The sequence below is a fragment of the Sander lucioperca genome, chromosome 23 (assembly GCF_008315115.2).
Source record: "Sander lucioperca isolate FBNREF2018 chromosome 23, SLUC_FBN_1.2, whole genome shotgun sequence".
NCBI classification, from domain to species: domain Eukaryota; kingdom Metazoa; phylum Chordata; class Actinopteri; order Perciformes; family Percidae; genus Sander; species Sander lucioperca.
The window spans coordinates 17,818,625-17,835,663 of record NC_050195.1 but is presented as its reverse complement, the minus strand read 5'-3'; the positions used below and the strand labels follow the sequence as shown (position 1 = coordinate 17,835,663).

Here is a 17,039-nt window from a genome sequence, read left to right as displayed (position 1 = left end):
CCAGGAGGATGGTGTTGAAGGCAGAGCAGAAGTCCACAAACAGGATCCTGGCGTAGGTTTCTGAGGAGGCCAGGTGCCGGAGAATGAAATAAAGAGCTGTGTTGACTGCGACGTCTACAGACCGATTGGCTCTATAGGCGACCTTCAGGGTGAGGGTTTTTTTAAACTAAGACTTCTGTCATTTGCCACACTGATAGCCCGACGACAGATCTTGATCAGATGGAAAGATTGTAATCCACCAAAGTTAAGTTTTAAGGAATATTAACCGTTTATTAGCCCAACAGCTAAGCTAAAGTTACCCACAATCCATCAGGTGTAACTCACTACGGATCTCATAGTAGCCCAAAATAAAATAAAAACAGCGTTTAAGGCCTCCCATGCCATCCCTGAAGACAACACCGATGACCAATTGTTCGCTTTTTCACTCTTACAGTTCGGAACTGATCCATTCTATATTTTATTCTACTTCTTACTATCTCCACAGGCCGCTAACTTTCATGCTTCCGACATTTTTGGCTTCCACAGTGTCCTCCAATTGAGCATTATTTTACAAATATCTCTGTATATCAGTACAACATGAAGCCCTCTCTCCAAGTGTCTACTCCGCCATTAGGTCACCACATTTTCGTATTCTTATCGTAACCTCGTTTTTTCTGTGAGATCTGCGTCACATTCACGAATTGCTCGTAACTGCACAAACTTGTTGTAAATTGTTCATTTTAGCCTGACGAGGGCCTCCTGTTCATGGGGAGGTGTGAGATTTAATTATTAGTATAAGCATTAACATCCCTATATTTGCCATGTTAAGCTACCTGTTCTGCTTTATTTGTGGGCAGATTTAATTGTTACCAAAGAGAAAAAAGAAGAATTTGGTGCCATGCTTAAATATGTCATGCACATGCAAATGAAGTTGTTAACCAAGTTTCATTAAATTAAAGTCAACAGAATTGTAGACATTTATTATATGTTACTGTAGTGTCTATCTGGGTAGAAATGTATATGTTACACACTTGTGCAATGTGAATGTATGTACAACATACCCAAATTTGGTTGCAATCCAATTTAGCATCGAAGAGTTATGGCCTGTTAAGTGAATCAGGACACAACTCAAAAGTTTGGTAACCAATTAATAGTTCATGTATTTCTTCTTGTACCAGGTTTGGTGAAGATTAGATGACATATGTGCCAAAGGAGCAAAAAAAAGAATAAATGGTGGAAACATTTGAACACATTGTGCAAATATTGTTTTGCTAGACTTCACCGTTCCAAAGTTATTAGCCAAAAGGTAAAACATGTACCCCACCACATGGTGGCGCTACTACCATGTTTTATGTGAATCATTTCCAAATGGGGCAGCTGTCCATAAAGTATGAATACTTTAGCATTAAGACCACACACACCCAGCTCCTAAACTGCACGCCGCCTATCAATTTACGACACACCCAGTGTCCAAACTGCACACCATCTATGGGAGGGTTCCCCTCAGGCAGACTGAGAACCCCAGGAGCAAGCACCAACAGGCTTCGGAACAGAGCTGTAGACAGGCTGCAGAAATCGACCACCATCACCACCACCCAGCGACCCCACACACACACACACACATGCACGGGCACACACAAACTTTCGCAGATAGATCTGTCACTCCAGGCCTAATGCAATAACTTTTTGTATTCACTGCTCCCTATATTTCTATTTTTCTATTTATATATTTTTATTATTTATTCATACCATGGGTAATATGAGTATTTTTTAGTATCAGTAACGTGTATGTGGTCATGAGTGAGGTGTGTGGGTGTGTATCTGGCAGATCATTCAGAATCACTCTGTATAATTTTATTTGATTTTTTTTCTGTCTCTCAGTCTTTCTTTGTGGACCACAACAGTCGAGCCACGACCTTCATTGACCCTCGCATCCCTCTGCAAAATGGTCGGCTGCCTGGCCACCTCGCTCACAGGCAACATCTGCAGAGACTACGCAGCTATAGCGCTGGGGAGGTAGTCACACACACCTGTACTTTCGATTCAGAACTCTGAATGCAACTAGTTTGCAACTACACAATAGTTGCATTTATATCCACATATATATATATATATATATATATATATATATATATATATATATATATATATATCCTTCCTAAAAGTCAACTCATGTAAAAAGCAGCACAATCAATGAAAATAGAGATGCTCTCTGTAAGCTGATATTGTACTCAGCCACAAGCCCATTGGTTCCTAGTGAAGACATGAATCTAAAAAGACAGCTCAGAAATATATACATTTTTACAAAAGGCTCAGTAATTTCCTAAAACAGCTGGTCACTGTAGTTTTTAACAAATGTTGATCCGGAGAAAATAGTGCAATAAACTACAGTGTGTGTGTGTGTGTGTGTGTGTGTGTGTGTGTGTGTGTTTCTGTGCGTGTTCATGGTAATGAAGGAACATGTCAACCAGTGCAAAAGTGTGGCTCATAGATGTGTTTTTTTGATAGTTTTTGGATAACAATGGCGCAGAGGAATAATATATATCATGCTTTGGATATATACACACACACACACACACACACACACACACACACACACACACACATACACACACACAAACATTTTAGGAAGATCAGATTAGTTTGGGTGCACGTGGGATTTGTCGAACATCACCAGAATTAACCTTCAAACACAATGGTAAACTTCCACAACTCATTTGTGTTTGCTGTAAGTTTCAACATCAGTTCAGCTAAAGAATGTAAAAAAAAAAAACAATTGCAGGAAGTTTCATCGTTTGCAGGATTTCAGCTTCAGTACTAACGTGACACTAGCTATGCTAGATCATATCCATTAACAAGTAGACATTAATGACTAGTTGACTGCATCCTGCTCACATGCTAACATTACCTAGAAATGTTCTAGAAAGATCCGATTTATTAGAGGTAAACAGTGATCAGTGTACCTAGTAGGCTTTTAGAGCCTTATCAGAAGATTAACTGTTAAATAGTCAAGAGTCATGTGTCCCGTTGGTGTTTATTCCCAGGCCTCCGATGTGTCCAGGAGTCGTGGGGCCTCTCTAATGGCCAGGCCTGGAAACAGCCTGGTAGCCGCCATACGAAGCCAGCACAACAAAAACTCACAACAGCTGACTGCTCCATGTAAGCACTGTCATAACATACTTACTATTAGCCACGATCAACCTAATGCAATACATTTAATACTCACTAATTCTTTCGCATGACTTTTTATGTGTTAATGTACTGCTTCTCTCTGTTTGTCTCTCTCACTAGCTTACAATGACAAAATAGTGGCATTCCTTCGACAGCCAAACATATTTGACATGTTGCAGGAGCGACAGCCAAGCCTTAGCCGAAACCATGCACTGAGGTATGCTTCTTTCTTAATGGATTGAATCAGTAATCTGTCACTGTCCATATGTATGTAGGGAGGGTTCCTGGTTCACAACGCTTGTTCCATGCGAAAACATAATCTTCTAAAGCTGTGTGATTTCAGCAATTTAGGTGGATATTTTTTAAATACTTGATTGCTGATGTTCGTTGCTGTCTGGTGTTAGATGGATAAAAAATTGTTATATACATTGCTACTACAGTATTCCTCCCTCTTCATCTTTCCCTTATACTCTCTCCCATCCTCTGATATTTTTATCTTTTTCTATTTCCCTGCACTTTTTACATAGTTTTCAAATCTCATCCACTATCCAAGCAAGAGTAATTGAACCAAGTGGTGAGATGGTGGTGTTATACTTTTATACACGTCATCAAATGAACTTTAACTTGGCTTGCAACAACCTGAATGGTTTTTACTAATTAGTCCGACTTTGCATGCTGTGACACTTTCACACTTGTAGTTTGGAAAATGAAAGGAACTGTTACTCCTATTATTTCTTCACAAGCAATGCAGCATTTAAAAGGCTCTTTTTTTAAACAGAGTCTGGTGCAGTGCTCACTTCACATAAAATGCTACAATATTACTTCCAGCAACTTCATGGAGAACAACAACAACAGCAAAACCGCATCGGCGATCTGTTTTAACCCCATATGTTCTGGTCCAGCTCGGTTAAAACCACAACATCCATCAGCGCTGTGGAGATCTGGCAATAAGAGACGCCCAGTAGGCTAATGTTACCGACAAGAGCCGACCAACAAAAGAGAATGGTGGAGGATTTGGTGTCAGAGGAATGAAAAGCAAAGGCGCCTGTTTTGCAATATTTCAGAGTTAAACCCAATCTATGAATATCTTTTCTTGTAAAATATCATGTGTAATTCATAACGCTGGTGTTGTCACAATTATAATTATTTATATTATTAATATGTGGGAAATTTTCTTCACCATGGCATCCCTAGCCCTAACTGCCCAAATATCAAGAAAGCTACGTATTTCGTTGCTAGTCCAGGTCAGACTTTGATTTATTCTACACCTTGTTGCTAGCAACTGCGCTCATTTGCATCCTAGAATGCAAAGTTCACCTGGTCATGGGAGCCATTTAGCTTAAACCTTGTAGTTGGTTCAGATCAAGGTTTCACATTCCTACCACAAATGCACCACTCTTTCCACCTTCTCTAAAGGGTCTCTGGAAAACAAAGGAGAGTCTGGTTCAACCAGACTAAACAACGCCCTTAAAGCTAGCTTGTGTGGTTTGGTTTTGGTTGGTGTGTTTGCCCATTTGGTTTAGGTCGTATAGGCTGGTATGAAAACTGTCACTTAAACTCTAATGCAGACATATGATGCCTAGTTACAGTCTCGACTATTAATACTAGTAACCAGTTATTTCTTTGTGACAGATCTAGATTTTTATTTACCCAAGGAGACTGTAATCTTTTTCTGGAAATGCCTTATTTGCCAATGAGCAGCTTCACTGGAGAAATATCCCCACTTAAATTTATCCTGCCAGTCCGGGGATCAGACCAGCAGCCTTCTGGTTAAAATCGTGCCTTAGGCCACCGCTGCGCCATAAATAAATACATGAAAGGCACTCACTTTACTAGAATTTGATTTCTAAAGCAGTCAATAAAGGCAGGGAAACACATTAGTTTAAGGTGATTCTGAGAATGATTTGGGGCGTGGCGATTGATGGGACCAAGTTGGACCCGGTTTGTTCCAGTCTGTCTCAGTTGGTATTGACAAGCCATGACATTACTTGTTTGTCACCCCAAGGGAGACATATGGGTAAATAAAACCAGGAAGAAGAGGAATGGCGATTCCGCCAATTCCATAGACTGTATATAAGAATGGACCAACAGATCCCGTTGCTCTGGACGGAGACCAGTGAAGGCCGTTAGAAGCACTTTTCCGGTGAGCGCTGAGCGTTACTGCGCAGCCTCCAACTGAGAGAGACGACGTAAATGTGCCGTGAGCAACGTGTCTGAAAGTTGGAAGTCTTCTGGTAGCTGTGCCAAGAGAAATCTCAATCATTCCAAATCTTGCAGAGAAGGAGAGCGTAGGTATATGTAAAGAGATAACATAGACACAGGCTAATTATTGATCACTAAAATGCTAGTTAACATTAGTAATTACACTTAAACAGCTAATGTGAGACGAAACTGCCTGCACGCTTCTCCTGTACTATACGGTAATTCCTCTACTATGCGACAGTAAGTTGCGTGGTTATGACACAATCGTTAGCCTATTTTTACAAAAACGTCTGCTATGGAGCCATAACGTGAGATACAAGGTAATGGAGCCTTTTATACATTGTCGTGTTTCTTTAGAAATAAACAATGGACAAATAGAGTCTTTAAACGCTTCAGATGTAAAGTTATTCGCTGTCAAAGTGACGTCAAAATGAATGGCAGTCAATGGGATGCTAACGGGAGGTGATCGCTTTGTAGCATCAAAATGGCGCCATAGGAGATTCGCGGTCTGAGGAGAAGCTTACCCCCTTGGGAGGCCAATTCCCTCTGTAGGCTATCCAATCCGTGTTCCCCATCAGCCTCTCAATCCATTTTCCTCCTTTTTTGGCCTTTTCAGTGCAAATGTCACACTACTGTATATAAACAGTGCCAGCTGCTGTTTGCCATCCAAGTTTGTTTTGGTAAAAGAACACACGACAATCTGCGTTCCCAAGGGATTTGGGTGACTACCTTCACAACTCCAGTCTTTACTAACCAGTAACGACATACTGTTGAAAATGAATTGTGCCAGTTTTGAGGGATTGAGCTGCGTTTATATCATTGAAGAATGAAAGAATAATTTGTATTACTTGACAGTTAGGAACAACAATACATAAGTTATGTTTCCTTCTAATCTACAGTATATCAAGATGTGAGGATGATTAATTTGAACCTGCAATAATGTAAATGTTGATTACACTTTTTTTTTAATTTACTTTATTTGATGAAACGGAGCTCAAAAAGTCAGGGAGGGTGCATCTCAGTATCAAACCTACATATTTAGTTGTAATAATTATTTGAATTCAAGTCAATATATAACATGAACAACTGACTGGACTTTATCTTTTTGACTGTTCAGGGAGAAAATCCACTACCTTCGGACAGAAGGTACTCAAGGTGTTGAGAAGTTGTCATGTGATGCAGACCTAGTCATCCTGTTAAGGTAAAGCACACACTGAACCCAGAACGTTAGGTATCATCTATTTTCTTTTACAGTAATGTAGTCACAAATTACTGAATTCACACACAGCTAATGCTTGGACTTTATGTTGTGCAGAGAAAGAATATCTTCTGTGCTTTTTTTGTGTCATGTTCTTGCAGTTTATTCGAAGAGGAGATCATGTCCTATGTTCCGCCTCACCCTATCCACCCTTGCTTCAGCATCTCTCCCCGCTGTTCTCCCGCCTCCTCACCACAGAACTCTCCTGGTAAGTCTTGCCCATCACAAATGTTTGGAGTTTACAGTTTCTCTGACTGGATGGGTAAGCTGAAACATTCCTGGACTTGTTAATATTGTATTAATCCTTCTTATTAGGTAATTGGGATGTCAAGCACACTGTTTAAAAAAACAACTATTTTATAAACGTTTGGTTCATACTGCAGCACCCCGTGGCCAAAATAGGTAGGGCTGACCTAAGTCTTCACCCAAAATGAATAATGATGACAACTGATCAGATCAAAATGACCAAAATACACATTGTGTAATGGCTTGGACAATTTCTCCAGTAACTCAAAATACAAACTAAATAGAAACAGAAATACATTAAATCAAATCCAACAGAGCATCTTTACTTAAAAAAAAATCACTGGTTAATTGCTCATAGAATAAAATTTAGTATCAGCATCAGTTGGTTTCAATACAGACTCAACCAATAATTTAACTCAGATAAATTAGAAGAAAGAAAAATATGTATTTACTTAGGCTTGTCACACAAAATAATCTATATTGCATTCTAAAACAGTTTACTCCAATAATAATAACACCAAATATATCTCAGATAAAGGCAAGAAGCTCATTTTAATTTATGAGCTTTTTTTTGTTGCGCTACTTTATTCCTGAGTATAATATGTTAAAATATTTTTACCATTAGATGTACTTTGTACTGTATCAAAAGTTGCTTGTTATTATTTTCTTTGTTTTCATACAAGGCATATCAGCTTACTGATACTGATACATACATGACTAACTGCAACATTAAAATGCTGCTGAAATGTTAACTCATCAGTATTAATAATCCAACAATATAATTATATAACCCTCTGAAATAAGCACATAATAAGCATGTTTACTTGTAATACTTACAGTAACAGTATATTTTGTTAATAATACCTCTGTATATTTATAAAGGGAACATTTTGAAAGGAAACTATTTCTAATGGACTTATGGTATTAGTGCTTTTACTTAAGCAAAGGATCTTAGCACTTTCTCGACCATAGTGTTACATAAATTGTTCCCCTGTGCTTTATACAAAAACTTTGTGTGTGTGTGTGTGTGTGTGTGTGTGTGTGTGTGTGTGTGTGTGTGTGTGTGTGTGTGTGTGTGTGTGTGTGTGTGTGCATGTATGTATGCGTAGGTCTGCAAAGGGCCAGGGCTCCAGCTCCTTACCGCAGAGACTTTGAAGCCAAACTAAGAAACTTCTACAGGAAATTAGAAGCCAAGGGCTACGGGCAGGGACCAGGCAAAATCAAGTAAGACTGACTGATTCACATATTAAAACAAATAATTGTACCATCTAAATACAAGTGAATGGTTGACCCTAATACAGATGAGATTGTAGCAGTTATGGTGGATGTATTAGTGAATATCCTAAACACAGTTCTGAAACAGCTTAGACTAGATAATCATAATCTAGTCTAAGCTGTTAGTGTACAGTAAAATAAAGTACAGCCAAAGGTTTAAATAGACTTTCTATTTTGTGTCTGGTCAAAATGTTTAGAACGGATGCAGGGCAGACTCGTTTCTAAAGTCCTGTCCACGGCCCTGCATGAGGATAGTACCTGTAATATGTCGGCTGCCCTGGTTGTTGTAGGTTGCTGATCAGGAGAGAACACTTGCTGGAGGGAACCTTTAACCAGGTGATGGCATACTCGCGCAAAGAGCTACAGAGGAACAAACTCTACGTCACTTTCCTGGGAGAGGAGGGGTAAGAACCACACATACACACACACACACACACACACACACACACACACACACACACACACACACACACAGTGTGTGGCACTATCTTTGTGGGGACCCATCATTGACATAATGCATTTCCTAGCCCCTTACCCTAACCTTAACCATTACAACTAAATGCCTAACCTTAACCCTTACCCTCACCCTAACCATAACCTAATTCTAATCCTAATCCTAAAACCAAGTCTTAACCCTCAAACAGTCCTTTAACCTTGTGGGGTCCAGCATTTTGGCCCCACAAAGCTGTCCGGACCCCACAAGTATACTGTATTCCTGGTTTTTGGACCCCACAAATATAGTTGAACAAGAACACACACACACACACACACACACACACACACACACACACACGACCAGTGAGGTAACACAGCCAAATGTGTTACAGTGCAGTATTTTATGCTGTTCTGCCAGCAAGTTTTTAGAACTGTATCTTCAAAGCTGCACTAATCAATATGTTTATGAACAATGGATCCTACACATAATTTTTGCCCAACTCCTTCCTCTTACCTCTTTAAGCTCATTGTTTTGGTTTTCTGGCCAGCAACTCCATTCTCATCAACCTCCTTTACGGCAACTGTTTTTAGATAAATCCACTGTACACCACCTGCCCAGCACTAAACAGCAGACAAAGATAGGCTAGCTGGTGAACATAGTTGAACATTTAGCAGCTAAAAAGTCAGTGGAGTGGTCGGTGGAGATCAAACCAGAGCTCAAAGAGAGTTAATATTGGACTTACATTAATCATGTAAACACAAACATGACTCAAATTAATGATCACGTTGCTCTGTGTCTGTGTAAATAGGCAACTGTTTTGCAAACTCACTGCTTTAGACTTTGTGTATTCATTTTTCTGTCAAATTTGTTTTTCTTGGTTTGGTGTTTAAACCTTTTAAAACATTGTTATAAAGTTAAAGGTCTCTAAAATAGACTTTGTTATTTAATGAAACTGTTTTGTAATTTTTTGTTGAAAGTGGATAAATGGACCAGAGCTATCAAATATCTTTGCCAGGGCAAAAGAAAGCTTTATAATAATAATAATAATGGTCCCAATATGCACCATGTACCAAATGTGACAAGATGTTTCTTCCCTCTGTCTTGTTGTCTCTTCAGATTGGACTACAGTGGTCCGTCCAGAGAGTTCTTCTTCCTCTTGTCTCAGGAGTTGTTTAATCCATACTACGGTCTGTTTGAATACTCAGCTAACGATACTTACACCGTTCAAATCAGCCCCATGTCAGCATTTGTGGAGAACCATCTGGAATGGTGAGCTGTGCAATACAAACACACAGTGTAACACACAGTGAAACATACTGCAACTCATCTACGACTTTGGCGCTAAGTGTTAATTACTGTTGTGTAGGGGTGTCCCCGACTAAGAATTTACATAGTCCAATCAGAATTGTCTTGCCTATCGTCGACTGATCATTTTTTTCAACCTGGACCCTATTTGTTTATTATGTCTTTGTGTCTAAGTGACTGATGGGAACAAGAATCTTTGACATTGGTCCCGTGTTAAGCAAGATCGCTGCAGTCGACAGTCAGCGAAACAAGCTACATGTATGTTATTGGGCAATTGCGCACCTTCAATCCACTAAAGTGCTCATTTTGCCGCTGACATGCTCAGAGTATTGTTCCAAGTGTCAACAAGTGACAACATCATGGAAAGAATTCCTACGGTGGTCGACCTTTCTTTTAAAGATTAAAATCCTTTTTTTAAACCTAAAAACATTACTGAAATTGCTATTGCTTAACCAACCAGACTCCATATAAATAATACTATACACTATATTCAAAGTCGACAGACACAGAATAAAACCAGAAAAAAGCCATCTTGGTTCGTCTTTCTACTTTTCCAACAATCACCACTCTGGTTGTAATTAACACATACTTTACAGATTTACATGTGGAAATATGCTGGCTTTATACACGCTAAAAGTACTGTTTACCTAAATGGAGTCTGATGGGATGTGATTTCGGAGCTGTTTCTTGTTTAAAAAGGAGGATTTTATCTTTTAAAACAAGGTCTCTGTAGGGATCCATTCAATTATGTTGAATAATAATGTGTCTGTCAGTGGCAAAAACAGCAATTTTAGTGGACAAAATTGAAGACTGTTGTAGCCCAGTTCGCAGCTGCCAGTCACAGCGTAATGGCAGACAAGTCGGGCGAAAAGTGAGCTCCGTCTAGTGTACTGCTATATTTGTCCTTTAAAGGATACTAGGGTAAAACAAACAAGTATTCTTTTCACATTCTTTTGGTATCAGGCCAGTTGGCTCATTTTACTTTGTGTGTGTGTGTGTGTGTGTGTGTGTGTGTGTGTGTGTGTGTGTGTGTGTGTGTGTCCAGGTTCCGTTTCAGTGGTCGTATCCTGGGCCTGGCTCTGATCCATCAGTACCTGTTGGATGCTTTCTTCACCAGACCCTTCTACAAGGCCCTGCTCAGACTGTCAGCAAACACACTATATGTTTGTTATTCTGTAGACACTCATATCCTCCTTATCGCATTTAGTTTCTGCATTGACAATGTTAGGTGACTGTCTAAGGTTTAAAGTTTGAAAGTTTAAGGCTTGGGTGTACATGAAACATGTTAGATAAAATAATGAATGCCATAAAATGCAAGGCTAATATCAATGAGAAACATAACATCCAATCACTATGATAAAACTTTATTGTCAGTTTAGAGTGAAATTCATTTTGCGATCCCAAGCAGCTCCACTACATAGAGTTAGACAACAATGATGAAAACACATCAACAGCCATGACAACAAACATGTTTCATGATATCCTCGGATATAGATCTTAATTTGCAACACACACATTTTGGTTAAGCAACATGATAGACTGATGTATAAAAGAGTGCTTAAACGAAGGGACTCTATACAAGTTAGTATTCAGAGTTTAAAACATGTATGGAGTCAGAAGAGATGCTGTTAGCAAGCCTGAGCATGCTCTTCTTATGGGCTGTTTGAAAGGATTGTGCAACAGGTTGACCAATAATCTTTAGCACAAACTTTGAGTTGATTTATAATTAGTTTTAAGTTTAGCAGATAGGCTGCTGAGCTGGGCTGTGCTTCAATACAGCATGGCACTTTGAATCACTGAATTAAAAAAACAAAGAAATAATCTGGCAGCTGGTTTCAAAGGATCTAAGCCTACGGAGAAAGTAAAGGCACTGCTGTATCTTTTTACAAATATGCTCTATGTGAGGAGTCCATGATAGATTGTGATCTGTCACGACTCCCAGGTATTTGTATGATGATACTTGTCACATTTCTGCATTATGAATTGTCACGGGGAGCACCTGACATTCCGGAGAAAGGCCAGAGATGATTTCCTCTGTCTTCTTAGTGTTGATAATAAGAGCATGTTTGTCACACCATTCTACTAGCCAGTCAACACTACCCTGACAAAGTCTGGGGTCCTAACATTCAGTTAACAAGGACTGATCTTAAAATGCTGTTATGTGTGCCAATAACAACAAGCAGGAATTCTAGATGATGCTGTTTAGAAAAATAATCGTACAGTCCGAAGTTTAAATCAATTCACTTTTGGATTCTGGGTCAATCTAGCTAACTGAATAGCATTGTGTAATGTTGTGGATTGCATGTGTAAGCTCTGTGTGTCCTTCAGGCCGACAGACCTGTCTGATCTAGAGTATCTGGATGAGGAGTTCCACCAGTCTCTGCAGTGGATGAAAGACAACAACATCACTGACATCCTGGACCTTACCTTCACCGTCAATGAGGAGGTCTTTGGCCAGGTCAGTGTGTGTGTGTGTGTGTGTGTGTGTGTGTGTGTTTGACATTCATGACAGCATCAGCCAGATATTTACAATTTAAACCACATGCATGTGATCTGTTTTGCATGTAAAAAAAAAATCTTTATGACAAACATAGTGTTTGTATACTATATATATATATAGTATATATAATATACTGTATGTATTTCCACAATGACAAGCTTTAAATACACTGCTTATGCTGACTTACACTGTTAACTATATTACTTTTTATGTTCGAAGGTGACAGAGCGGGAGCTAAAGTCGGGTGGCTCCAACCTCCAGGTTACTGAGAAGAATAAGAAGGATTATATAGAGCGAATGGCCAAGTGGAGGGTGGAGAGAGGAGTGGTGCAGCAGACAGAGGCGCTGGTCAGAGGCTTCTACGAGGTAAACAGTACTGTTTTAGTTCTCAGATGGTTCAAACGGTCCTTTTTTCGTGCGAATTGCGGGGCCCAGTTATCTACAAAGACAATGCATAGACTTGATCAGATACTAATTCGCGGCACCCACCCGCCCACGCGAGAGGTTTGTGCCAAAATTGCAAACAAAGAGTTTGGAAGCGCAAACGAGAAAGCTGGGAGCGCAACCGCAAACTTGACGGAGTGAGCAAAAGATCATTGAGAAAGAAGCAGAGGGAACTGTAAACAAAAGGACATAATATCAAACGAATAAAAGTCCATTCGTTTACGACTACACAAATGTTTTGTTTGCAAGTTTTACCTTTGAGGTCACACTTTTTTTGCTTGAGTTAGGGATTTTTGTTTGATACTTGAGAAGTTTTGCTTGGCATTAAGGCACAAAAATAATCCCATATATAACGTGTGTTCCAAAGTGACCACGTTTGTCTCTGAAGTAAAGGCTGGACTACAATAGAGCTGTTTGGAGCAGTTTGTGAACAGTGTTTTCTCTGGAAGATGGTAAGTCCCTTTGGGGTGGACTTTGGGCTTTTTCACTTTGTAAACCTATAACGTGCACAAAAAAAAGATATATAACACAATAAAGGAAAGGGGAAAAGCCAAAAAGCATAATATGAGCACTTGAACATATAGCATTGAAAATGTTACTTCATTAAAATTATGTAAGTATCATCATGGAAATGTAGTTTAAATGTTCGGAATCAATATGTATCCAAAAATCTTTATTTTTGACAACACTACACTGACACTGAAACATTTGCTTGTTGTTTTTCTTCATCCCAGGTGGTAGACTCGAGGCTGGTGTCTGTGTTTGATGCCCGTGAGCTGGAGCTGGTTATCGCCGGTACAGTCGAGATCGACCTCAGTGACTGGAGGAGCAACACAGAGTACAGAGGAGGTGTGTGTGTGTGTGTGTGTGTGTGTGTGTGTGTGTGTGTGTGTGTGTGTGTGTGTGTGTGTGTGTGTGTGTGTGTGTGGAAAATGCAAGTTATCAGATCGGCCCGAGCACATCTTGATGTAGTCTGATTTATAGACTACCAGGTGTGAATGCAATCTGTTAGGTGTGGCCACATTAGTCTGCTCAACATGTTGAGAGCTTGCTGTCAGCTCTCGACTGTCACCTCTCTAAAGACATAAAATGACCCAAAGATTAAAAAGAATAATAACAATGTACAGTATTTTAGAACTAACCTTCCTGATACTGGACCCTGAATGGTCAGCAACAGCATCTCCGTTTTAATTCAAATCTGTAATACAATTTAATTCAATTTCAGTTGAGTCTTTTCAGTTTAGTTTAGTTTAGTTCATTATAGGATCCCAATTAGCTGTGTCCTTAAGCACAACTACTCTTCCTGGGGTCCACATTTAAAAACATACATTAAACATTACAGTCAACATAAATGAAAAACATGAGACATAAAAACATATTTCTGGTCTGATTTGATGTGTCTGTAGTGAGAGCTTATCACGAGTTAAATAATTTGGCTGTTATATATATATATATATATATATATATATATATATATATATATATATTTTTTTTTTTTTTTTTTTTTTTTCATGTATGTATGTATGTATGTAAACCACATCAAAACATTTTATATCTTGTTTTTCAGGATGTTTTCCATAATAATGGAATAACCTTGCAATCAAAATGCCAATATTGACCTTTTATAGTTACATTTGATTACAAATTACATACATTTCTTGTTAGTATGCATTTATAATAGAATTGGTCAACACTAGACTCTTCTGAGTGACGTGGCCGTCTGGACAAGATGGCAGCTTAGGATATTTGCTCTCACCTGACTCTCCCCTTTTGACTAGTTTTTCCGATTAAGTTAGACTTTTTCAGTCATCCCGAAAGTTTTTAGCTTTTAAGGGCAGGAATGGCTGACTCTGTGAGGAGAAACAACGCAAGTGGAGCTTCTGCGAAGACAAATAAAGGGCTGCGCGGTGCTGATGGAGAAACTAATGAACTTTTTTGAATCTCTAGGTTACCATGATGGTCACATAGTGATGCGGTGGTTCTGGGCTGCTGTGGAGCGCTTCAACAATGAGCAACGTCTCCGCCTCCTGCAGTTTGTCACCGGTACGTCCAGCGTGCCCTACGAAGGCTTTGCCGCACTGCGAGGATCCAATGGCCTCCGACGATTCTGTATTGAGAAGTGGGGCAAAGTCACATCACTACCCAGGTATCTAAACATGTTTCCTATAAAGCCATGTTCACACCGTCCTGTTTTCATTACTTTGTTCCTTAAAGTCAAAGGCCTGCTGCCTGCTTGATGAATCCAGCCTTCGGACACAACAGAGGGCTTTGTTCAGGATGAGTACAAACAATCTGGACTATTTTGTGTGTATGCATGACAAAATTAATCCTTAGGATGTTGCTTCATTACCATGAACACGCACACTGTAGTTTTTTTTTCACTGTGTTCCACATACACATTTCCTCCTGTTTGAGTAGCGTTTGCTAAAAACAGTGGGCAGCTGTTTAAGAAACTTACTGAGGCTTTTTTAAAGTATACATTTCTGACCCATTTTTAATGATTTACGTCTTCAGTAGGAACCAATGGGCTTGGAGCTGAGAGACACTGACAGGACAGGGAGGTCAGAAATGACTGAGAGACAGAGTAACACATTGTTGGTTTGGGTTTTTTCATGGGATTTGTGGACATACAAAAAACAGACTAACACCAGCTCTGATTGATTAAATTGATTATAAAAACAGTAGCAGATTATTTTCTTTTAATCGATTAATCGACTCTTTGTTACACCTTAAAGGTCCAGTGTGTAATGTTTTTACTTGTTCATTATCAAAATCTGTGTTGCCCGTTCACAAACTTGTCCTTTTTCATGAATATTTACCACCACCATCTATTCCAAGTATTCCTTTTGGCTTGAAATTTTACATTTGCATTCGCATGAACTGGGGTAGACGCTCCACATTCATGCGCCATCTTGAAATACGTTAGCCAGTAAGGGACATACAGGACATACTGCTCCGCCTTTCGTGTTTTTGCTGTCACATGATTAACTCACAGGTGCTGCTAATGCTGCTAATGGGTATCGTAGCCGGCCCCGGCAAGTTTGAAGAAGGAAACAAGGAGGACCACACGTATTCAAAATCCAAATTTCAGGAACAGGAGTCTTCTTCTTCGCCCAGAAAAAAAGGATATTGAAAAGAGCAAAAGACCGGCATTTTGAAGCGTGAAGGCTACCGTAGCTGTAATACGTACTTTGAACTGCGTGGTGCGAGAGAGTTGATTGCGATATATGATCTCAACGCTAGATGATACAAAACCATGCTAGTACGAGGAAACACTCTACAGCTTACTTCATCATAATGTGAATTTAAAAAGAAAAGAGAAATAGCTTCATGTATTCTCTTCGAGCAATGACTCTCCATACTCTCAAATAGTATGCCTGTCTTTTTCTTTCTCCCTCCCTCTCTCAGGGCTCACACCTGTTTTAACCGTCTGGACCTGCCTCCATACCCTTCATACACCATGCTGTATGAGAAACTGCTGATCGCCGTGGAGGAAACCAGCACGTTTGGCCTGGAGTGATCCAGAAAAGACATGCAAATCAACACTGGATTTTTCTCTGCTTGACACGTGCTGGGCTAATTGCAAAAAAATGCAGCTCCTGTGGGCTTAAGACGTGTTAATTTTACTGGATTGTACTCAACAAAGTTTTTCGTCATCTGAGTGGATGTCACTGTTATGGTACTGTGTTTTAGAGTCTCTCACTTAGCTATGAGGATCTTAATAACCAGCACCTAGCATCCTAGCCACGGAGGCTACACCACAGCAGGACTACAGTTATTTAAATATTTATCATTAATGATTAATAATCATTCATCATAAATGATTAATAATAACATTATTACATTATTAATCATGTGACTCTACAACAGCGTTTTTAAGATATATATCCAAAGAAAATCGAATTAAAATCATTTAGAGTTGCATTTACCAAAATGCATCATCTAGCCAACAATAAAAGAACTACAATCAAATTATAGGTACACAATAGCACTGAAAAGAAGAACTTTACATCAAATCTAAGACATTACTATGAGAGCTAAATACCTGAGAACTTGTTGGTATTTATCTTTATATACAGTACTGTGCAAAAGTTTTAGGCAGGTATGAAAATAATTGGTAACCTAAGAATGCTTTCAAAAATGGAAGTGTTAATAGTTTATTTTCATCAATTAACAAAATGCAGTGAATGAACAGAAGAGAAATCTAAATCAAATCAATATTT

General features: G+C 39.2%; 1 protein-coding gene across 4 annotated transcripts in view; it reads left to right on the top strand.

The window, feature by feature from the left end:
- The window catches only part of LOC116064974 (E3 ubiquitin-protein ligase HECW1), a 90,267-nt gene extending 73,363 nt beyond the window's left edge, over positions 1-16,904 (top strand). For all 4 annotated transcript variants that reach the window (XM_031320404.2, XM_035998110.1, XM_035998111.1 and 1 more), the window contains 14 exons: positions 1,861-1,995; positions 3,024-3,138; positions 3,271-3,367; positions 6,470-6,553; positions 6,712-6,818; positions 7,966-8,080; positions 8,422-8,535; positions 9,684-9,836; positions 10,918-11,016; positions 12,201-12,330; positions 12,592-12,738; positions 13,551-13,665; positions 14,764-14,962; positions 16,225-16,904. In XM_031320404.2, coding sequence (XP_031176264.1) covers positions 1,861-1,995; positions 3,024-3,138; positions 3,271-3,367; positions 6,470-6,553; positions 6,712-6,818; positions 7,966-8,080; positions 8,422-8,535; positions 9,684-9,836; positions 10,918-11,016; positions 12,201-12,330; positions 12,592-12,738; positions 13,551-13,665; positions 14,764-14,962; positions 16,225-16,336 — 1,722 coding nt within the window. In that variant the 3' untranslated portion in view covers positions 16,337-16,904. The remainder of the gene's footprint in view (positions 1-1,860; positions 1,996-3,023; positions 3,139-3,270; positions 3,368-6,469; positions 6,554-6,711; positions 6,819-7,965; positions 8,081-8,421; positions 8,536-9,683; positions 9,837-10,917; positions 11,017-12,200; positions 12,331-12,591; positions 12,739-13,550; positions 13,666-14,763; positions 14,963-16,224) is intronic.
- Positions 16,905-17,039: the final 135 nt, after the last annotated feature.